Consider the following 22,829-nt stretch of genomic DNA (forward strand, 5'->3'; position numbering starts at 1 on the left):
CCGATGCAATGCACGCGCCGCATGCCTTGATCCACTAGCAACCGGCGCGCGTTGACTTGATTAACCTGGCGGAATTTTGACCTTTCCTCAATGAAATGCTCCAGCGGAAACTCAGCGCGATGACACCTAGGCTCATGGTTGAGCCTACCCAGCCTGATGGAGCCCTTTCGCGTGCGCCTCAACTGCATCGACCATTATCAGGCGATCGCGTCGGAGCTGGATCCTCCACTGCCTATTCGGGATGGCGTCTTTGAGAAAGATTACAGGCCTAGGGTGCCTGTCATCAGAGTCTTTGGAGCCACCGAAACAGGTCAACGGGTCTGTGTACATGTTCATGGAGCATTTCCATATCTCTACATCGAATACAATGGGTCCTTGGCGCCCGATGCGGGTATGTACATGGACGCCCGTTAGAGAACACCTGGGGTAGCCAGCTAATTTGAAATTATAGTAAGCGCGGCTATCAGGACACTGCATCTCTCCATAGATCATGCCTTGGCTGTCAGTTTTCGCCGAAATGCCTACGACAGGAAGACTGCTTTCGTGGCACACATCACCTTGGTTAAAGGAACCCCCTTCTATGGCTACCATGTCGGATACCGATTCTTTCTTAAAATTTACCTCCTCAACCCAACTTACAAAGGCCGCCTTGCCGATCTTCTGCACCAGGGAGCTGTCATGAAGCGGCCACTACAACCCTACGAGAGTCACCTGGGGTACGTTCCTCAATGGATGTGCGATTATAATTTGTCCGGCTGCAGTTACATGGACTGCAGAATGGTCAGATTTCGGTCACCGGTGCCAGAGTATCTGGAAATGAATAACTTGACCCACCGATGGCATGATCGAACGATCGACCCAGAAAGTATACTCGATGGGCCAGCCCTCCAGAAGCAAAGCCACTGTGCGCTGGAGGTAGATATTTGTGTCCAAGACATCTTGAATCGATCTCATGTCAAGGAGCGCCCTCTTCACCACGACTTCATGGAAATGCTCCGGCCGGCCATCATAAATGAGCGCTTAGTCCCAAGTGTGGCTATTTTATGGGAAGATGAGACAAGGCGGCGCAAGAAAAGAATGGGAATCGTTGACCCTGGAAATACGCCGTTCGCTCCGGAGGAGCTGATCTCGATGTCTGCTAATTCAAGGGACCAGACCAGAGCTGGCTGGGTTCACGAAGATGAATTTCATGAGATGGCTCGGCAAATTGCTTTGGCAGAAAAGGAGGACGCCGAGGAGAAGGACACCTCGCTTGAAGACTTTTTGGACCCAAACCAATATGAGAAGAATGTCAAGACCTCATTGAGCAGTGTTGAAGACTTTTATCCGGACAAGATCGACAGTTTTACAATAGAAAACCAACCGCAGGTACCCGACGATGCAGTAAAGGTTTCTGTTGATGAAAGCCTTGCATTATCCTCTCAGCCTGACGACAGCTTTCTTTTCGATCCCGATCATCCAGATGGAGCACTAGAGGACACTCACGGTGCAGAAAACACTACAGTTGTGAACAACATGGCTGATGAGAGTTTCTATGACGGTGTTTTTGATGAATTATCATCTAATCTACCCTTCCGGCTGTCTGGTGAGATGGATCCTTTGGATATGGAATCGGATGACAGACAAGACAGCGAGTTACCCAGGCCAGATGTTGAATCTGCAGGCGATTTGAAGGAATACAACCGAGGAGGCCTATCCCTCAAGCACTCTCTCGATGACGGCTCTGGTATCTATAAACCATCCTTCAAAAAGCCGAGGTTCTTTGTGGAACATGACTCTGGCCCACACGACTCAGGCATCTCTAGAGGAACAGGAGAGGGAGGAGATAGACAACCTCTGCCCAAGAATTTATGTCTACAAATTGAGCCTCCCGGGTCAGACCCCAAGTCGTCGTCATCACAGAAGACTATCCGGGCGAAGCAACATATTCCAGACAGCAGGTTGAATTTTCCAGTCGTCAAGGATCCCAATGATCCCTTGACCATCTTACGTTTTAGTCAAGACGACTCACAACATTCAAAGAAGGAGCATGGACTGTCTCAGCAAATATCAAACCCTTTCCCCTCGGGATCAGCTACAAGTGCATCGGGACAAGCTAGCGCGCTTCGCGGTTCTTCAGCTCTCCCATCCTCTTCGACAATCGTGGAGGCAGCCATACTCGATCCGCATATTGCAGAACTGACAGAAAATCTCAGAAAATCATTTAAATTTTCGCCCGATAGTACTCTGGCCGTTTTCAGGTTTGCGGGCCCAAGCTCGACCGAGGTCCCCAAAACTATGAATGACTATGGTAGACCATCTGTTGTCTATCAGAAAGCATACTATTCTGAGGAAGTAGATGTTCCTGAAAGACCACGAGAATATGCCGGCCGGGAATTTCGACTTGAAAGCGACACAATACATTTTCTCCCCGAGTTTGATCCATTGGGAGACTTACCTGCGATTTTTGGAGAGCAATGCACAGTTCCCTTTGACCGTGAGAATCAACAAAAAGTTGACCAGCAGATGCGAGAGTCTTGCACTGCTAGAGTCTGGGAATTTGCAGCAGTACCCCCCAGCCGCTCTGAAGTCATCGAATGGATCGAAAGCACCCAAGCGAATACCATGAAAAATTCCGCACCCGAAAAGCCGGCCCCTTCGAAGATTGAGACAAAGGTGGATGCCTTGTCGCAGATCGAAGGGCCCACCCAAAAACCTATGGAATTCAAAAATTCTCAGAAAGCAAAGACAAGCGTGGAGCACCAGGCGCAGTATATGAGCACCATGAGCTTGGAAGTTCATGTAAGCACCCGCGGAGCTCTCCCCCAACCCCGAAGAGGATGAGCTTTCCTGCATATTTTGGTGTATACAGTCTGAGGATGATGAGATCGAGGTTAACAGTCACATTCCTGGCGTCCATGTTGGTATGATCTATCAAGGCGAAGGGGAGCCCCCTGTAGCTAAGATCTCTAAAACGTTACGGGTCGAAATTGAGCACGAGCCAACAGAGCTGGATATGATCAACAGATTGGTTGATATCGTTCGTCATCTTGACCCTGACATCATCACAGGCTATGAAGTACACAACGGTTCTTGGGGTTATGTGATCGAACGCGCGCGCAAAAAGTACGATTTTGACCTCTGCGAGGAGCTGTCTAGGGTCAAGTCGCAAGCCAACGGAAAGTTCGGGAGAGAGGAGGACCGCTGGGGTTTTGAACATGCTTCCTCTATCCAAATGACCGGCCGTCACATGATTAATATATGGCGTGCCATGAAAGGCGAGATGAACCTGTTGCAGTACACCATGGAGAACGTTGTGTTTCACCTACTGCACCGCCGGATTCCGCACTACTCTCATCGGGATCTTACTCAATGGTACCAAAGCGGACAGCCTCGCCAGGTCTACAAACTTGTGGACTATTTCACCTCCCGGGTGCAAATGAACTTGGAGATTCTCGAAGCCAATGAGCTTATTCCTCGACTCAGTGAACAAGCTAGGCTACTGGGCATTGACTTTTACTCGGTCTTCTCTCGCGGCTCTCAGTTCAAAGTTGAGTCCTTAATGTTTCGAATTGCCAAGCCGGAGAACTTTCTGCTTGTATCTCCAAGCAAACAGCAAGTGGGACAGCAGAATGCGCTTGAATGCCTGCCGTTAGTCATGGAGCCACAGAGCGACTTCTACACCAGCCCGCTCTTGGTTCTCGATTTTCAGTCACTCTACCCTAGCATCATGATTGCCTACAACTATTGTTACTCGACATTCTTGGGGAGAGCAGCATCTTGGCGTGGTCGGGATAAGATGGGATTCTTGGATTACAAGCGACAACCCCGTCTTCTCGAGCTTTTGAAAGACAAGATCAACATTGCTCCAAAACGGAATGATGTACGCAAAGCAGGAAGTGCGAAAGTCACTCTTAGCTAAAATGCTTACGGAAATCCTCGAAACCCGCGTGATGGTGAAGACTGGTATGAAGACTGATAAAGACGACAAAATTTTGCAACGTCTTCTCAACAATCGGCAGCTGGCTCTCAAGTTGATTGCGAACGTCACATACGGATACACCTCCGCCTCGTACTCCGGCCGAATGCCCTGCTCCGAGATTGCAGACAGCATCGTGCAGTCAGGACGGGAAACACTGGAGAAAGCCATCGCCTTCATTCACTCAATCGAACGATGGGGCGCCGAGGTCGTCTACGGCGACACAGATAGTCTTTTCGTGTACCTCAAAGGTCGAACTCGTGACCAAGCCTTTGATATCGGCGAGGAAATTGCACAGGCAGTCACCGAAATGAACCCTCGACCCGTGAAGCTCAAATTCGAAAAGGTGTACCACCCGTGCGTACTACTAGCCAAGAAACGCTACGTCGGGTTCAAATACGAGCATCGCACCCAAACCGAGCCTGAATTCGACGCCAAGGGCATCGAAACCGTCCGCAGAGACGGCACTCCCGCCGAACAAAAGATCGAAGAAAAGGCCTTGAAACTCCTCTTCCGAACTGCAGACCTCAGCCAAGTAAAGTCCTACTTCCAGCGCCAATGCAGTAAAATCATGCAAGGCCGTGTCTCGATACAGGATTTCTGTTTCGCCCGCGAAGTTAAATTGGGCACGTATAGTGAACGTGGCACAATGCCCGCCGGCGCAATGATTAGCACGAAGCGCATGCTCGAGGATCCGCGCTTGGAGCCGCAGTATGGTGAGCGCGTGCCATATGTCGTTGTCACCGGCGCACCTGGGTCTAGACTCATTGACCGCTGTGTTGCGCCTGAGACGCTCTTACACGATGCACAGCTTGAACTTGATACGGATTACTACATTACCAAGAACCTCATTCCACCCCTAGAACGCATCTTCAACCTCGTCGGGGCAAATGTTCGGCAATGGTACGACGAAATGCCTAAAGTCCGGCGTATTCGGCGCGTGGATAATACGGCCTCGACTGTCTCACGACCGGGTATGCAATCCGGTGCGATGAAAAAGACCCTTGAATCGTATATGCGCTCTTCGTCGTGCATTATCTGTCGGGAAAAGTTGTTAGATGCCGCTGTACCGCTTTGCGCAGATTGTCTTTCTCGTCCGCATATCTCACTTCTGGATGTCGTTTCGCGATTACAGCGTGCTGAGAAACGGGTCGTTGATCTTGAGGCTGTTTGTCGGTCTTGCATGGGCGTTCCTTGCGGTGATACAATTGCGTGCAACAGCATTGACTGTCCGGTTTTCTACTCTCGTACTCGAGATGTGGCTCGCTTGAGTCATACAAGAGGAATCTTGGGACCTGTTGCTGAGTTATTAGAGAGAAAAGGGGGACGAGGGGCTGGATTGGTGATTTAGTTTTCCTTGAATGACTTTGGAAGATTCTCTCATGCTATATTGGTCTTGGTCTTTTGGAACTTTTTGTTGTATCACGTTATGGCGTTGGAAATACCCTATACTGGAAATGTGGCTGGCGATATGTGAAGCTTGAATGTAACTAAATCTTGAAAAAAGAATAAACAACAAAGTATACTTTCTAATCATGCACTACATAAAAAAAACTTCTCAAATGCGAGAATCAAATGCAACAGGTGAAGGGAAGAAAGGGAACAAGCCGAACATCCCATCACTCTCCTATCATATCGATCAGTTTGTCTAGAGCCGATAAATTCGCAGTGGCTTTGTCTTCGAATATCTCTTCGAGAATATCATTTTCGAGAATATCATTTTCGACAATATCATTCTCGCTCTCGGGGATTTCGACCTTCGGCCTTCCCGACCCCCCCTCAATAGTGAAATCAGCTGTAAGCCGCATCACCTCTGCTTGCGTATAAACCTTCCCCTTAGGACGGCTTCCTTTAGTGGCTGCGAGCTTCGTGATGGCGTCAAGATCATAATGTCCCTGGGCAATTTTGCCTAGATACTCGGAGAACATCCAAGGGAAGCTGATGAGAGAAGTCTTGGCCGCGGTGGAGTCCATGTGATCAGATTCCTCGTAATCGGACTCGTCATCGTACTTGACGACTTCTTGAGTAGTCAGGAGGTCTTCATGAGTGACGCGGTACATCGCCACTACTAATGGTGCAAGCGCCTCGAGAAAACGACCACCCATTTTTTCATAACAGTGCTGGCGGAAACCACTTCGAAGATGTTCTGCGAGTCCACCGACCTTCTCGGAGATATTGTAGTTGTTCGCCGAGCAATTGTGGCTAAGGATCCAGGAAGACCACACTTCAAATTCAGTTGGGATCTCGTATTGAGCCATTACCCGGCGCACTGCCGCGTCATAGTCTCCCTTCAAACTTCTTGCATAGTCTAGAAGATCTTCGCTCAACTCTTTCAGCTCGGGCTTGCATTCTAGAATCCGAGAGTCAAATGGCATGGTGAGATGAGGAACGAAGTTGACATGCTCGACGGCATCGTAGAGCTGGCCCAGGATCTTCTTAGAGTGGTAATCCTTTTTTGGAAGGGCCCCCCTCCTCTCCATGAAGTGCGGCCACCTTGAGGGAACAAGATCACGGGTCATCACTGCAGCGCCTCCTGTTTTGTTGTAATCGACGGCATCGGAGTGAAGTCGAGCCAGACGAATGCATTTATCATCACGAATCCCATCGGGAAGCTGATCAGCCCATGCTAAATGAGCTCTCGCTATCGATGGTAGGATGTTGTTTTTCATGTACGTGACAAAAAATGAGCTCACTTCATCCACTGTCACGTCACGATCAAGATCTGGGGCTTTCTTCGGGGTTTGTTGCATTGGAGGTTCAAACCAACTCCGCTTGGATGGAATCAAGTCCTGGTCCCAGATAACGACATAGTCATCCCCGTCCAAGTCCCCGCCGGAACACATGCCGGGAACGTCTAGATCACCAGTCTGTGGGAATACGACAACATCTCGCAGATGTCTCAGCTCTGGCACGTCTACCGCCAAAACAACTCGAATGTCCCCTGGGTGAAGTGAAGGGTTTCGGGCGACGATGCAGAGCCCCGTGATGACGTTCCGAGACCAACCTCTTCTTTCGGGCTGAGAGACCTGGATAAAGATTTGTGGCAGTGAAGCTTCTTTGTCTAATGGCCTGCCACGAAAGTAACCATTGAGGATACCAGTCTCATCAATACAGCCAAACACACACGTACCTTTTTCAATCACAATCTTGGCTTTCTCTTTGAGATGCTTGAGATGCCAGGTCTTCCATAGAGCCAGCATCGAATAGACAAACGGCTCCTCTGTTCGCCTGAAGCCGCAGTCGATCATCTTGGCGAGGCAGAGAGTCATCTGTTCGGGATCGATGTATTTCCGAAGCATACCAGTAGCTTTTTCATCGTTCACCATGGCCTCTTCAAATATTTCAAGATGCTGCTTGAGCTTTTTGTGGAACGCTCTGTCGGGAATCCCTCGGGAGGCAAGCACAAGAATGAGTTGTCGATTTAGTGTTGCGACCGAAGGCCGTGAAGAGCGGATGATTTCCAACTTGACATGAGGGCTTTCGAATTTCAGTTGGCTCGGACGAATATGAACCTCAGAGTGACCAGGATCTGAAGAAACAACAAGCAGGCCTTTGCACCCACCAAGTCGGAATTGAAAGGCAGAGGGCAGTTCACCATCAGGGGTCTTGAGATTCAGCTCCTCGGCAACCATAGAGACCAAGAACTTGGATATTTTGCCTACGCCGTCGGAGAATACGCGGCCATTCCGGGTAATGTCTTCGATTTGTCGGATATCGGCTTTGCAGCCCCCAAATGCACGAGTGGTAGAGAAGCTCTGACCCAACCTTGCAGCATACTTTGCTATATTCCTGATATGGCTGAGCTTTCCCATCCAAGCCCGAATATGGGCTGCAGTCAGATGGAGAGTGGGGGCGAAGAAGTACGCGCCGTGATCTCGGAATTGAGAGTTGCTGAATGCGAGAAATTCATAATGACGATCACCGACCGTGATTCCGTTCGCCATGGTTCTCTTGACTCGGGTGTAAATCTCATCCTGGGAATCCCCCACGGTAGAAAATATTCTACCTACGCTCTTCTCGTCCGTGAATCGAACACGGAGAAAGTGATCTACGTGTTCAATGTAGCGGCGAATGATCCGATTTGACGTGTCAACCGTGGGAGTGTTGTAGTAGATCGTCGTTGGAGTGACTTGGGCACTTCGCATGAAGGAACAGTAAGAAGGGATCTTTGCATCACTGACTGCCTTGTAGACCTTGATGTCGAAAATCTTCATGGGATTCAGGTAAGTGGTTTTTTCCGTGTCGACATGCTCTAACAGTCTTCTGGCGTTCTTTTCTCCGAGATCCCGTAATTCGAGGACAAATTCCCGAGTCATGCAAAATCCCGAAAGCCATCCATTTGAGATGCAAACTTCTAACTGATAACGGACAGGGAAGTCCAAAGGAACGTATTCCCGATCTGCTAGGTCGCCGAGTGTAGAGCGTGGTGATGAGGGGTTCTGGGCAGGTGAGTGGTTGATCCAGTCCCAGACAAGTTTCGGTCTCCGAAAACTCTCTTTGAAGGGGCAATCATTCTGTACAGGAACATTATGATCACCTAGGATATCGTGTAAGAGCGTGAAAGCACCATTTTCAACTGCCTCGGGCGACAAGGTAATCCGGAAGACATTCCACCGACCTAAAACAAGGAAATTAAGAATTGGTCACTTATACGAGAGGTTGAAAGTACTCACCGATATCGACAATTTGACCAGAGCGATAAAGATTGGTAATGAGTGTCTGGTTAACTAGTGCTTCAGGATTGTGCACCAGAGCAGTCTGCCGGGGCCACGCATCAATTTCTTTCCAATTTGTGTCGGATTGAAAGGTAGGCTCCAGATTCTTTAGCCGACGGAAATAGAGTGCTGGGTGCTCTAAAATAGCGAGGAGAGAGATATCCTTGGACTGGGGATCATGGGATGCCCAGAGCTTGTCCAGCTGGATAAATTTCACTCTCAAACGGAAGAGACTTTCATTTTCTTCCGAATACAGAGAAGGGTTGCGGAGGCTTCTGCTATCCCGAATGTTGGTAGTGAAATTGATAGAAAGTTCTCGTCGGCGGATGTCGAGGGATCCTCTTAGTGAGCCTTTGAAAGCGTGCATGACGTGAAAGGTCTTTTCTCCATTCAAGACGCATACATCGAGTTTCACGACAGAAAAATCCTAAAATCAGTGATTAATTTAGCGAAGCAATAATAACTACTTTTCAATCGAGTCTGCTTACCATAAATGAAGGATATCTTACTCCAGGGCGCACGGGACTGTCCATGAGACCTTCTTGATCACCGGTCTTCAGTTCGACACGAACAGTTACCTCTGTTCTGTTCCGGAGCTTGATAACGTATGTGCCCATGGCCCAGAATTCGGATGAGGGAGGGGGGTCTGTAATAATTTGAAATCAGTGTAATCCCATCACATACAGATCAGCGATATAAGTAGTAATGGATATGTACCTGAAGCGGACGCGGCCCTTGCTGTGACGATCGCCCGTCCTCTGGTCAAAGATGTCGACACTGGTAATATTGCCTTCCTTTTTGAAGGAGTCCCAGAGGACAAATGTGTTTGTGCCTTCGGGAATGTTGAACACGTTGATAGCCAGCGATTCCCAGCTTCGCCATGTCGGAATATCTAGCGGAAAGGACATCATAGGCACCCTCTGGACGAGTTCTGTCTGGTTTGCCATGGTTCAGACACCTGTTATTGGAGAGGAGGAAAGGAAAGAAAGGAAAGATGGAGCTAGCTGAGCTAGCTCTACTTATGGTGATACTGTCAGGCTCTTTGGTATTGGCGGGCCAGGCAGGCAGGCAGGTGCAAATATTTCCAAGAGCAAGTCCGGCCACCAAGTGAGTGGAAGGTGAGTGATTCCAGCAAGAGAAGGCCTAACTAGATTCTCCAGATCATGAAAAGTTGAAGAAAGGCATCGAGTGGGTGATGGAAGGAGAAGAAGAAGAAGGTGCAAAGGTGCAAAGGCGACTGGGGGAGGGGTCAGTCGGCCAATCACATTGTTTCCTCTATATCAATTGTCAAGGCAGTCGTTTGTTTGGAGGTATTATGAGTACTACCCTCTATGAGTACCCTCTAGGCTTTCCACCTATTTTTTTTTCAAAAAAAAAGATAGGGATGAACGGAATGGCCTCTAAGGTTGATACCCGATTGAAAGGGAGCTAGCAAACGATATCATGCACAAACCCTGGAATACCATGCAAAACAGGAGTTGCTAGTAGGTGAGTGTACAGGCAGTGCCCAGGAGTAATGCGTGTTGATACTCTAGGATTAAATTGAATTAACTCTTGGTGTAGTGCGATTGAATTACTCTAATGTATCTTGGCTTTACCATAGACTGCCTTACCTTTTGTACATGATAGAATTGCAAAAAGATATAGATCGGATAGCGGGCTGTGAGTGGTTCCGCCCAGTGACCGCCTGGTTGCGGGGGCAACAATCGCCGATCGTACACACTTCGGATTGCTTCTCCTCAACCACCTGAGGGAGTAAGGGATCATCTCATCTCTAAGTGACCACTAAACCTACCAGGTAGCACATTTATCGCCATGGTCGAGGGTCTCACGCGACTTGTTCGCGAGATTGAGCGCGTCATAACCGCACCTTATGTGCCTTCACTCCAGGTACGTCATAGCAGCGTTTTGCTGTCACAGATTGGAGACTAACACTGAGACCAGGATCTATATAGTCTGGCACAAAATCTGGATTCATCAAATATCAAGATATGGACCCTGCAAAAACCATGCCAAGTGGGTCTGTTAGCGGATGTCCTGGTGGAAAGCTTGTCACGATCGCGAGTTGCTTTACCATTACTCTCCACATTTGGTGAGCTTTATGATCTGGGGAAAATACATATCGGCGGCTGGAGTTAACCTGCAATAGCTATGACCACTTGCTTTCGAGATACACTACTGAGTCGTCACCCGGCTGCATTGGACACTTTCCTGGAGAAAGCCGTGGATTCTGAGGAGTCGGACGTGGGTGATATCGACCTAGTCCTTGGGAACGACAAGCTGACCCTAATAGTATACTGCAGCATGCGTTGCTCTGCTCTCATCGCCTCTTCCATCTGCCATGGTTCCCCCGGTCGTCTTCACGGCTTCATCACGAAGTTGGTTTCAGTCATGGCGGGTAACCCTTGCGCAGAGACCGTGGCTCCTTTGCACATGATAATGGGCACTTTGAATGGCTCTCCTGGTCTTTTCAATGAGATCCCCGAAGAAACAATGGTCAATCTGCAGCTTGAATTTACCAAAACCCTCCGCAACATGGAAGACCATATGGGCATCCTCATGAGCCTCGCTACATTTGCCCGCATCGCGTCGACCCAGTCAGAACACCAACGCCCCTCAAAAAAACACGGATCAGAGCCACCGACCTGGCTTTTAAATATTCAACATTTCTTTGGCCCCAAACGCGGGCAGAAAACCTTGGACTTGGTTGTCTTGCGAGTCATTTTGGCCTGCTCTTCAAGTAGCAGCCCTCTCACTCCATCTCAAGCCGCACAGAGCATCCGCCTCGCCATATCCATCGTTGATAATATTGACACTAGCCAGAAGAATTCCTGGGTGGCGAGTGGCTCTTCGAAAGTCGCTAAGCTGTGTGATAAAGTGGTCCGAGATGGGCTGGATCGCGAGGTTCAGCTTATGGTATGCACCCTTGAACCGTGTCTATACCTTGCCTGACTTGACACTAAAATATTGATTGCAGGGCTTGACCTTTTTGTTGTCCATATGCCCGGTTGAAAACTTTCCCCCTCAAATTCGCAATCTGGGGCTACGACTTCTTATTTCTACAGACAGTCGAGTGGCTTTAACCGCTATGGAGTCTCATCTAGTGATCCGTCTAACACAGTCCCTGGCTGTAAGTATGGTTATTTTGTTTCCACAAGATCTAGCTAACATGGATAGGCTTGCGATGAGTCCTTTGTTTATGAGTTACTTCGATTCACTGTCGATGCCGTAAAAGACAACAACATGAATCGTGGCTCCTTGTCCAATCTGCACGTCGCAAACTTATTGCTTTCGAGCTTCCAGCAAGCCGAGTCCGAGCAAGCCGAGTCCCAGCAAGTTATATCGTCCTTGTTAAGCTCGACGTCTACAAAAGAGACCATCGCAAGTCTTTTCGGTCAATTCCCGTCCCAAACCAGCAAGGTACAGTGCGAGGGTTCAGAGATATGTTACTGTGCCTACACTTCATTGCAGAATCATATCCTGCGAAACCTGTTTGAGATGTACTTTGCGGCCGCATTGTCCCAGAACGGGAACGCAAGAGACATTGATATTATCAAGTCCTTTGTTGGACGCGTGCCAATGTCGATCGAAAAGTGTTCTTTTGCTAATGCCGAGCCAAGCAACTTTCGAAGCTCTCTTCTCCTCCGCGACCGCCGGGAATTCTCATCACTGCAGCATCCGAATCGGGATTGGCGATCTCAAATCACGGATACCTTCATGCAGAATTCCAAAGTGGCGAATGATTCTATGGTCCAAAAGGTGGAGGATATTTGTTTTGATATGGAGCGACGCTGCTATGATATCGAAGGTCCCCTCCGCTCCGCCGAGGAAGATCGGAACAAACATATGCTCGAAGCGGAGCAACTTCGGCGCGAAAATGACAACCTCGAACATGTTAATAGACAATCTGCACAGGCGATGTCCGATATTCACCAAGAGATGGCTCGTCTGGAGGAGCAAGCTGAAAGCGCATGCAATCGCGTGGAAGAGTTGTCTGCCTCACTCAACTCCGCACACGACAAACTCCAAGAACAAATACTTCATTCTGAAGAGAGCCTTCACTTGGAAAAAGACAGGGCTCGATCACGGGAACTTGATTTAATCGCTACCTCCACAGAGAAAGATGATCAGCTAGAAGAACTACAGGAGAGGCTGCACCGTGTTCAATCTGAGAATGAAAAAATGCGACGGTCACTGGATGTCGGAGTGCAAGAAAAGGCATCTTCTTCGGAAACAGTCGCATTCTTACAACGTGATATCGAAGAGCGCAATCAGGCCTTAGAGCAACAAAGGACTCTATGTTCCGAAAAGGAGGGAGAAATTCAACGTCTCTTATCGGCGAACGGAGAACTTCAGATGGAGACGGAGAATATGAAGTCCATGGTTAGTCTGCACTGGCCTACGAGTATATTTGTTGAGCTAACAGCTGGTACCTGCAGATGGTAGAACAGAGCCAGGAAGCCGAGAGGCTGCATGACTCGCTACAACAAGCCGAAGAAACATCAAGGTTGGAGAGGGAGGCAATGAGACAAAGGCACGAGGTCCAAATCTCCAATAACAAAGCAGAGGTTTGTCACGCAAGAACTATTTCACTCTCGATTTTCTTCTAACAGAGACATGGCAGGTAACAAAGCTGAAAGAGGAAAACAAACGTCTGCATCGCGAGGTGCAAGATGGCGCGAGCGAAGCCACAAAGAAGATACAGGCAAAGGACAAGCGCATGGTACAGCTGGAGAAGAAGGTGTGTGACATGACGCCCTCTTTTCCGCAACGCTCAGAACCATTCAAGAAATTGGGCTTGTGCTGATCTATCATATAGGTTCAATCCATGCGGGATGAACGAGAAGCCAAGGCCAGAGAATTCTCCGAGGCCCAGCAACATATTGGCCGTTTAATGGGAGTCATGGGGTTTTCTGCACAGCCTGCACAGCCTGCAGAGCCCAAACCCCAACAACCAAGGAGTGCGAAGCAATCTAAACCAGCAGCACGCCACCTCGATACATACAACGACGAAGATTCACAATTGGTAGAATCATTCGAGTCCATGGCTTCTAATTTTAACGAACGCACTCCTAAACGAGCCCGGGGAAACCGCCTTTCGCATCCATCGCAGCCTCAGCCCCGAACACAAGGTTTTCCGATGTCAAAGTCGAGCCCCCATATTTCAGAGTCTGCAAGACGTTTGACCCGCAAACCGCTGGGCGAAGCTGATCTTAACAGCCCGACCAAGTCTCCAGCTGCCAATAATTCAAAGCAGAATCAGCCTCCGGCTGGGCCGACCGATCATTTCGAGGATAATTGTCTTCAGGATTTGGATTTGGATATGGATTTGGATATGGATTTGGAGTTTTCACGGGACTTTATTTTCACTAGTACAGCCTTCTCGGGGTCAGATGATAAGTCGGCACCGCAATGAGTGCATGTGAAATTTAGTGTCTTCATGCTAATAATTCTGTTCTGGGATGAAGAGATCCAGCTGCTATCTGTACATACTAGGAGTTAATACATACCTGATCGGCCTGGTCGATGTTGATGAAAATCTCTAGGAAGAGCAAGTCCTATCAATAGCGTAATCAGACTCATGCTAAATACTCGCGGCACTCCATCAACTACACCCAATACCCCCATCCACCATTAGCCCTGGAGGTACCCCCATACCCCCACGCTAGCGGAATTGTTCCTTCTCAGCGAAGTCCGAGTCGAGCGGGGGAAATCGCCTCGCCCTGTCTTTGCCCCGGACTACCGGAATAGCGTGACGGCACTTCTGAGTCTAGCAATTCGGAATATTTTGGGTCTCTCCGAGTCTAAACTTCCTTTCAAAACCTCCCTCTTCCTTCGTTGTCGATACCTCTAACCCCTAACCTCTAACCCCCATCACTATGAGAGCTCCCCGTCTTCTCCGGGGGTTCTCCACTCCCGCATTCCCCGTGTTCCCCAATCCGGCTGGGCCACCAGAACCACAGCCATTCGATTGAACAGTTCAAGCACTGGTGCAGGCAAAGAACAGCAGAAGCAAGAATCTACAAACTCTAGGCCTCAGTCATCGCCCAATTCGTCCTCCTGGACACCACTTCGGGCCCTTGCAATTGCCACATTTGCTGCTGGGCTGGGATACGGCTATGCTTCCTACGGCCAGACTCCTCAAATTACTGCAAAGCCTCAGTATGGCTCGGTCAAAGATTTCGAAAAGGTGCGTAGCATTTTTCGGGAAGCTATGCCTCAATACAAATTTGACAATCGCAGGCTATAACCGAGCTACGAGCCAAGCTGGGCGAAGACACCATCTCCACCGACGACGATGACCTCCATCGACACGGTTATTCCGAGTGGTCTAGCCTGAACGCAGACCGCCTCCCATCCGCCATCGCCTACCCCGAAACAACCGAAGACGTCGTGGAAATCGTCAAGGTCTGCCACAAATACCGCATGCCCATGATCCCCTTCTCTGGCGGGTCCAGCCTTGAAGCCAATTTCTCCGCCCCGTACGGCGGCATGACGATTGATTTCGCAATGATGAACAAGATTCTCGATATTCACGAAGATGATATGGACATTGTGGTTCAGCCGTCGATCGGCTGGATGGATCTGAACGAACAAATTAAGGGAACTGGTCTATTTTTTCCCGTTGACCCCGGTCCTTCGGCTATGATTGGCGGCATGATCGGTACAAACTGCAGTGGAACGAATGCCGTGCGATACGGTACGATGAAAGACTGGGTCATCAATCTCACCGTTGTCTTGGCTGATGGTCGAGTAATCAAAACTCGGCGGCGCCCTCGCAAGACTTCGGCCGGATACAATCTTACCGGCTTACTTGTTGGTTTCGGAGGGTACATTGGGAATAGTCACGGAGGCGACTCTCAAATTGGCGCCTATCCCTGAACAAACTCGTGTTGGAGTAGTGGCATTCTCGACAATTCGTGACTGCGCGTCGACGGCGCAACAATTGATTTGGAGAGGTATTCAGGTGCAGTGTATGGAAATCTTGGATGATGTTCAGATGGATGTTATTAACCGTGCTGGTGGAACGGGTCGTACATGGAGTGTCTCCCCAACTTTGTTCTTCAAATTTTCAGGGACCGCGGCTGGGGTCGAGGATAGTATCAACTTGACAAGGGAACTGGCTCAGAATAACCACGCGCAAGGGTTCCAGTTTGCCAAGGACGAGAGAGAAGCTCATGACCTTTGGTCTGCGCGTAAGCAGTCGCTTTGGAGTATGATGGCTCTTCGGAAAGAGGGTTCTGAGGTGTGGTCGACTGATGTGGCAGTGCCAATCTCTCGTCTTCCTGATATTATCGGTATGTCTATCTGGTTATTATTCGGCGTCCTCGTCGCTTACCAATACAGAAATTTCCAAGAAAGAACTTGACGACCTTGGTATTTTTGCTAGCATTTTGGGTCATATTGGCGATGGGAATTTCCATTCAAGCATCATGTATAATCGCAATGATCCAGCAGAGAAAGAAAGGGTTGAGAAGGTGGTATATGACATGGTTGATCGCGCCCTTGAGATGGAGGGCTCTTGCACGGTATGGTTGTATCTTTTCTCTCAGTAAGACTTAAGCTAACTCGTTTTAGGGCGAGCATGGAATCGGTCTGGGTAAGAAGGACTCCCTACGGAAAGAGGTCGGAGAGGAAACTATCGAAATTATGCGGAGTGTCAAGCGCTCCCTGGATCCACGCTGGTTGTTGAATCCCGGGAAGATATTCGATGTGGATGAATGATTTATTGACTGAAACGTGCCAAGAGCACCGGGGTTGCGGTGAATCATCATCCATGGATATCAATTTGTATGTACATACAAGATCATGAGTGTGACCTAACAAAACCTTTGTTGAGGGCTTCAGTGCAAGGCTGTAAATAAAAAAAAAATATCAGCTTGAGGCTTGCAGAATTTCTTTGAGCTCGGCTGGTAATGAATATTCCTCCTCGACTGGCAAAAGCCTTTCCGCGGCCTCGAGATTCCCTTCCTCGACGTGATCTCTGATTTTGTGCATCAGGTCCGTAACATCCGTAATAGAAACAATCCAATCATCAACATATCGTGACACAGCCTCAGGGCCAAGTCCAATTTGAATAGAGCGATAATCCAGGGGTCGAAATTCAAAGTCACGCTCTGGATCCCATTGAATGCGAACGGGACTTGCATGAAGCTTTTTTTGCCATTGCTCCTTATCCAAGGTCGTCTTTTCGCTCTTTGCATCCCAATGACTCAGACACGAGTTCTGAAGTGCCCATTCAAACCCTTCCCGTGCGATTTCGATAGCCAACACACGCTCTTGACGTTGCTTCGTTGCCCATCCACTGCGATACGCCATCCATAGGAACGAGGGTTTGATCCACGTCATCCTAGTTCGGGAGAATGGCGGTTTAAAACTTTGTGCTTCAAGTGCTGGATTTGAAATTTCTGGGGGATATGCTTGATAGACAGTTATGGTTTTGGGCGTATAGGACGCGCGTATAGCCCGGTAGGCATGAATTGAAGATTGATCTTTTGCCATTGTGCGGCCTGTGATGATGTGTTGTGGTAGAGTCGAATTTCCCTTACTATGCTCTCTTCCTTCTTTTCGGTGAAATTGGCAAGATAAAATAAGTAGTAGATTATAAGAGAGCCTCGTGGAAAAATATACAAAGATATATGTTAATTCTAATGCTAGTATCTTGCTCAGCCATTCTGACTCACATTTCTCGTATTGGCGTACCTAGCCGCTAAATTCGATTCAGACGTCGCCCTCATACAACCTTGGAAGATGGTCCTCGGTAGCTCAAAATTTATCAAGTTACTTTTCTTTAAGTAAAAACACTTCACCTCACCCACAAATATTCTTGCCTTTTCTCCCTGGTTTGCGTATACCTGTGGCGCGGGTTTCCACCTCCACCCCGTGGCCGCGCACAAACCCGCTTTTTACCCAATTTTGACCCCAGGCGTTTAAATGGGCATCAATCTTCAAATTGCATAATTTATGAAGTTGTAGCGGTTTCTTTAGTATACTCAATGGTCTAATTACTACCTAATATATAAGAATTATATAGCAATACTGAGGTTTACCCCTGGCTTTTGGCTGCGGGTGCCTGCATAGGTAGCGGGTTTAACTATCAGACCTGCACTGGGCTGCGGGATTGGAGTTTGAACCCGAACCCGTGCCCGCTTCGATGGCCCACCGGGCAGGTCTACTACTAGTATTGTTCTGTTGTGGCCTGACTCGGTTTTCCTCAGCTCCGCAGGCTGCCATGGGCCCCGCGGGTTCCGGCAGCATGTCTAGGGCAAACATAGGCTCGTTTCCGTGCATACTTAAGTAGTCGAAAAGGTGCTTATATTTGAATCACTCTCATTCGTTCTCAGATTTTTTGATCTATCCGAGTCCTTCTTTTAGGCTAAACTCCTTATACAATGACGGACGCCGTCCCGATTGCTCACGGGTATTACCCGCCCTCAATCAATCTGCCTCATTATGTCGCGAACGAGGACTCAGTAATTTCTTTAATTGCTCGCTTCGGGGTTTTTTGGGTGGCTGTTTCGGGGGTAGCTGTCTTCTTGATTTCTCGTCTGCGACCAGCATCGAGTTTGGCGGATCGAGTTGCGTTTACTTGGATGTGTCTAAGTAAGCTCACTACCCGCCTCCTTTGACAAGGTCGATAGCAATGCGTCTAACAAATTACAGCGGGATGGATTCATCTATTTTTCGAAGCGCATTTTGTTGTCAACCATGCAGCATTGGCTAGTGGTCAAAGCTTATTCGACCAGTTGTGGAAGGAATACTCTCTTTCGGATTCTCGTTACTTGACCTCTGACGCGTTCTTGGTCTCTATGGAGGCTGTGACTGCGGTAATTTCATATTTCTCAAAGCAATTTGGGATCATTGCTAATAAATTTTGTTCCTCAGTTCTGCTGGGGTCCGTTGGCATTCTTCATCGCATATTGCATTGTCGCGCAACACCCTCTGCGGTATCCCTTGCAAATTGTCATATCAGTGGGCCAAGTTTACGGTGACATTCTCTACTACGCTACGAGCCTGCTTGATATTGAGTATTGCCGACCGGAAAGATATTATTTCTGGTTTTATTATTTCTTTTTCAACTTTATCTGGATGGTTATTGGTTGTTGTATGTATTCTTTTCCTGCTCGCCATTCACAGCTGGTATTGACAAAGCGCAGATTACACATGGCAAGGAGTTTCCAAAATATACCAGGCACTCAGAAAGCTTGAGAAACTTGAAATCTCACGGAAGGAAAGATAACACGGCTGGTCAAAAAGTATTCAACACGACGCATGTTCTTTGACCATTCAAGTCGCAACAGGAAGATAATCGCTAGGTTTTCAATTTTGCATTTATCTTCGACCGTGAAAGTATGTATGGGTCATGGCAAGATTTATCAAAATTCACACCAAGGATGATTTTTACCACGGGGAGATATTTGAGAGCGCAAAAGCTTTTTAGATTGAACAGGCTCTTTCACTCTTGATTGTGCAGAATATTCGAAGACAGGCAGTTGTCCCAGCATCTCGATCATTTATTCCTTGAAGATCACATTATGACCTTCAAGGTTACATTTACCAAAAAGCAAGATGTTCTGGCGTTAAAGAAATCTTTCTGATTAGACGTATGCGCACTATCATCGACACCCGACTAAGGGCCAAAAGTCTGTTCTTCAACTGCCCTTTTGCGACCCACATCTTTCAAAAACTAGACCACAATTCAGGTTCAAGATATGCACCACGGAAGTCCAATTGTCCAAATCCATCCCAATAATCCGGGTCCGCAAGTGATGCTTGCAATAATTCCAGAGAATCACCTTCCTGGGGGGTAAGGTTGCTCTTTTGTGATCGTGTGGAATGACCCATATTGTCTATGGATTCGAAATACCTGGTTTCAGGCCCTGTTGATAGCGCAAAGTCATTCGGTACGCTCTCTTCCATAGCGTAAAATGTGTCATGCAGCTCCCTTGGGTTCTCATGTGCTTGAAAGCCCTGGTCACCTATCACCCTTGAATGGAAGTCCAATGTGCCTTCGAAAGGGATCGGTGTAACTTTCTCAGACAGAGCATCCTGAAATGATCGACGTTGCTCTGTTATTACTGCATCGCATGATATTGATTGTGAGGCTCTTCTTCCTTCATCGAAAGTGAGGCCATTTAGCCATGGTAGCCTGAGGTCCATTGCACTGAAAGTATTCGCCGATCGAAGGCACTCGGGCAACTTATCTTGATCCGGTAAGCGACCACAAGACAGGGCATAGTCAGTGGATTTGGATATCAACAGATAGACTTCGGGATACTGGTTGAAGATGTCCACCCAATCGTGCAGATCATTATTCTGATCACCCCCGGGGCTGCTCTCATACCGATGGGGGTTAATTCCATGAGTTTTGTTGGCCAGTATCGATGATGGGCTTGCCATTTGACCTCGAGTCAGGAGTTGCTGCACTGCCATATTTGCAAGAAGTAAGATCTGCTTCGCCCCTGCAGTGACAAAGCTCGTGACATCAGCAACACCGGTCAGATACCGATAAATTTCGCCTAGACAACTCATCTGCTGCGTTCGCTGTATATTATCTTCGATTGTCCGTGCAAGGTTAACATCGATGGCAGCTATAGCTAGAGGCCATGCCATAAGAGCGAGCCTATTTACCGCCATAAAGATAAGTATTTGCAGATGAAAGGGTAATTTTGCGTAAAGCGGCATACATGCTCAATGGAATGGTCTCCTTGTTTTGGGAATTACTCATGTACGCCAAAACTCGATGTACTTCAGTAACTGCGTGCTTGAGATGCCGCGCCGAGTCTCTTGTCTGCGTAATAACTTCATCTGTGGCAATCGACCTATTCGATTCCAGGATAAATGCTTCACAGTGTATCAGGTGAATCTTGGCAGTACTGAAGCTCTTGTTATTAGCAAGATAATTTAATTAGAAGAACGGTAAGCACTAACAAGTAGTATGCACGAGTCATATTGGTAAAGTTTGTGGCCGCATCTGGCCACGGTTGCTCTTCTGGGTATAGAACTTCGTAGCTTATTTGTTCCCAGCAAGAAAAAGCATGTTTGACATCCTGTATTTCTTTCATGGCCCCCGTGACCTCATCAATAGATTCGTAGCTGCAACGGTATTGTTGTGGGAAAAATGCAGACATCATTTCAATGACTATAACAGCCAACTGACATTGCCTTTCGAAAGTCTTGATATGAAATCGTTTTATCGTTCGGTCGTAGACTTCAGAATTCTCTATCTCGTCTTCAAGATCGCTCTCATCCAAAAACTTTGCTTTCAGATTAGGATTCGACCAGTTTATCTGAGTATTGCGTCGGAATGCAAGCGAGATAAACCCGTCTCGCAGGACGATTGACCACCATACGCGTTTAATGAGTGTGTTTTTCATGGCAAAGGGGGAGGCGGAAGCTGTTTTATCTGCGATCGTGCAGTTTTCTATCGCAGTTCCTAGCATGAGGCTTCCGATTTGAGGATTATCGGATGAAGCTTGGTATGAAAGTAGCAGGGCTCCTCTGGCCGTCTCCAGCTCCTGGTCTTCAGCACCCAAGTCCAGTAACAACTGAGAATATTAGTTATCATGGGAACTTTGCAACTGGATTTTAATACTCGTGATTACCTTGGCTCGAGTAAAGAATTCATTTCTAGCAGCCAGTTTGCTTGGAAATCCACACTTCGTCACGACATCTACATCCACATACTTATTTGACGATTAGTACTCAAGCTTCACTAATATCCCGTGTAACTTACTGTACAGCACACGAATAGTAGTGCCTGAAATACAAAGAGCGATACGGGCCTGTCATCACTTGATGGGCCTCGGCGATATGCTCTCCAGAAGCTTGCTTCGTCCAACACCGGAGAGTATGGATGCACGTGCATAAAATACATGCGCACCAATCCATCTAGTGCCGGCTGTGCAGGGACCTGGAAGCACCTTTTGGATGCCAGATAATCCATATCCTCTGTCCCCAAGCCGGCTGACGGTGAAAGCTGAAGGAATGAATACTGTGAAAAAGGAATATGGCCACGTAGACTCTTGTGCTTTTCAGCATTAGAGGCTTTTTGGTAGGTCACATTTTGATTTTCGTGGGGTATTATCGATCTTGACAGCAGTGTGGAGTATCCGTCCCCTTCGTTTGAGTCGCTAGCTATGCTGCAGTTTGGGCTTTCGATTCGGGCCTTTTTTAAACGATTTTTGCTGTCGGTTCTCTCTTTCCTGATTTTTTTATTAGCTGTCTGTCTCTTAATTACTTGAGCACACTCACTGGAAATCCTTGCTCCAAACCTCACAGCCTTCAAGTTCACCGTCTTGAGAGCATCTTGTGCAGGGAGGCCCTGTGCGCGATATGTCACAGCGCACACGTTGCTGGTGGCACCAAGTACAAGCATTTCGAGCTCTTCGTTTTCGATATTTCTGCATTGATGATAGCGGCTTTAGGGACTGTACGAGTAATTTCTCGGTCAGTTGGAGAAGAAGCAGTTTCAAGAGACCTTTCAGTGCGGCAGTTGTTTAACATAAAAAGAGGATAACATTCGAGTCACTGCATCCAAAACCCCGCTCTGGTGGCTGTTTTGAATTCTTCGTGCCATGATGCACAGACGGGCTTACAAAAGTACATTTCGATGCATGGATCCACAAACGAGGTAATCAACCATTACGATAACCAATACTAACGAGGGGAAATGGCATTTGATGAAATCAAGAGTTATGTCATAGAAAGCATAGTCTGTGGGCGTTCTAAAGCGGGGATAGGGCAAATCCTGTGGCACTTTTACTCCAGAAATACCCCGGATAAGCATCACGGGCCGCGTGCCTCGGTCCGAAGGGATCAGCGCCCTCATGGGATTTCGTGTGACATTGTTTATATTGGGTGTATGAAATTTGGTGGGAGTCGCCAATTTGATAAAGGGCACAACTAGTTGTGCCAAACGCATGATTTAGAGTATGTCTTGTCTGCATCATCCAGATATTTTTGAAAAAGAAACTGGTGGCTTTGTCACGCGACTGATCATCAAGGCTTGGGAAGGTTTAGCATGTTTCCTCTACCAACATACTCAGTTCACGATGTGGCTTCGCATAATAAACCTCACGATTTATGGGTTATTATTGACGACAAAGTCTTCGACTTGTCAAATTACATGCATGAGCATCCGGGAGGGAAGAAAG

The 22,829-nt window shown here is 47.9% G+C and overlaps 7 protein-coding genes across 7 annotated transcripts; 4 read left to right on the forward strand and 3 right to left on the reverse strand.

Moving 5' to 3' along the window:
- Nucleotides 1–156: 156 nt before the first annotated feature.
- N7509_005000 (DNA-directed DNA polymerase zeta catalytic subunit REV3) lies at nt 157–5,309 on the forward strand (the record flags this gene model as incomplete). The annotated part of the gene is made up of 4 exons (XM_056629637.1): nt 157–391; nt 452–2,781; nt 2,852–3,862; nt 3,942–5,309. The coding sequence occupies 4 exons, from the start codon at nt 157–159 to the stop codon at nt 5,307–5,309; spliced, it is 4,944 nt and encodes a 1,647-aa protein (XP_056488939.1).
- A 268-nt stretch (nt 5,310–5,577) lies between these two features.
- Nucleotides 5,578–9,620, reverse strand: N7509_005001 (RNA dependent RNA polymerase; the record flags this gene model as incomplete). Its single annotated transcript, XM_056629638.1, has 4 exons — nt 5,578–8,576; nt 8,632–9,100; nt 9,162–9,319; nt 9,419–9,620. The coding sequence occupies 4 exons, from the start codon at nt 9,618–9,620 to the stop codon at nt 5,578–5,580; spliced, it is 3,828 nt and encodes a 1,275-aa protein (XP_056488940.1).
- An 853-nt stretch (nt 9,621–10,473) lies between these two features.
- N7509_005002 (uncharacterized protein) lies at nt 10,474–14,089 on the forward strand (the record flags this gene model as incomplete). The annotated part of the gene is made up of 8 exons (XM_056629639.1): nt 10,474–10,563; nt 10,618–10,765; nt 10,823–11,589; nt 11,651–11,803; nt 11,851–13,078; nt 13,120–13,241; nt 13,298–13,414; nt 13,493–14,089. Coding segments are annotated over 8 exons (3,222 nt in total), but the record flags the coding sequence as incomplete, so codon positions are not given.
- A 468-nt stretch (nt 14,090–14,557) lies between these two features.
- Nucleotides 14,558–16,398, forward strand: N7509_005003 (FAD-binding oxidoreductase; the record flags this gene model as incomplete). Its single annotated transcript, XM_056629640.1, is given in 5 exon segments — nt 14,558–14,863; nt 14,917–15,489; nt 15,503–15,971; nt 16,021–16,202; nt 16,252–16,398. Coding segments are annotated over 5 exon segments (1,677 nt in total), but the record flags the coding sequence as incomplete, so codon positions are not given.
- Nucleotides 16,399–16,548: 150 nt separating this feature from the next.
- Nucleotides 16,549–17,175, reverse strand: N7509_005004 (DUF4291 domain-containing protein; the record flags this gene model as incomplete). Its single annotated transcript, XM_056629641.1, has 1 exon — nt 16,549–17,175. One exon carries the CDS (start codon nt 17,173–17,175, stop codon nt 16,549–16,551), a length of 627 nt encoding a protein of 208 aa, XP_056488943.1.
- An 890-nt stretch (nt 17,176–18,065) lies between these two features.
- On the forward strand, nt 18,066–18,882 carry N7509_005005 (EXPERA domain-containing protein; the record flags this gene model as incomplete). The annotated part of the gene is made up of 3 exons (XM_056629642.1): nt 18,066–18,276; nt 18,337–18,500; nt 18,559–18,882. The coding sequence occupies 3 exons, from the start codon at nt 18,066–18,068 to the stop codon at nt 18,880–18,882; spliced, it is 699 nt and encodes a 232-aa protein (XP_056488944.1).
- A 471-nt stretch (nt 18,883–19,353) lies between these two features.
- On the reverse strand, nt 19,354–22,051 carry N7509_005006 (fungal specific transcription factor domain-containing protein; the record flags this gene model as incomplete). The annotated part of the gene is made up of 4 exons (XM_056629643.1): nt 19,354–20,296; nt 20,361–20,549; nt 20,605–21,221; nt 21,953–22,051. The coding sequence occupies 4 exons, from the start codon at nt 22,049–22,051 to the stop codon at nt 19,354–19,356; spliced, it is 1,848 nt and encodes a 615-aa protein (XP_056488945.1).
- Between the last annotated feature and the right edge of the window lie 778 nt (nt 22,052–22,829).

The sequence above is a fragment of the Penicillium cosmopolitanum genome, assembly GCF_028827165.1.
Source record: "Penicillium cosmopolitanum strain IBT 29677 chromosome Unknown utg000006l:49.0-5199605.0:1.0-5204138.0, whole genome shotgun sequence".
NCBI lineage: Eukaryota > Fungi > Ascomycota > Eurotiomycetes > Eurotiales > Aspergillaceae > Penicillium > Penicillium cosmopolitanum.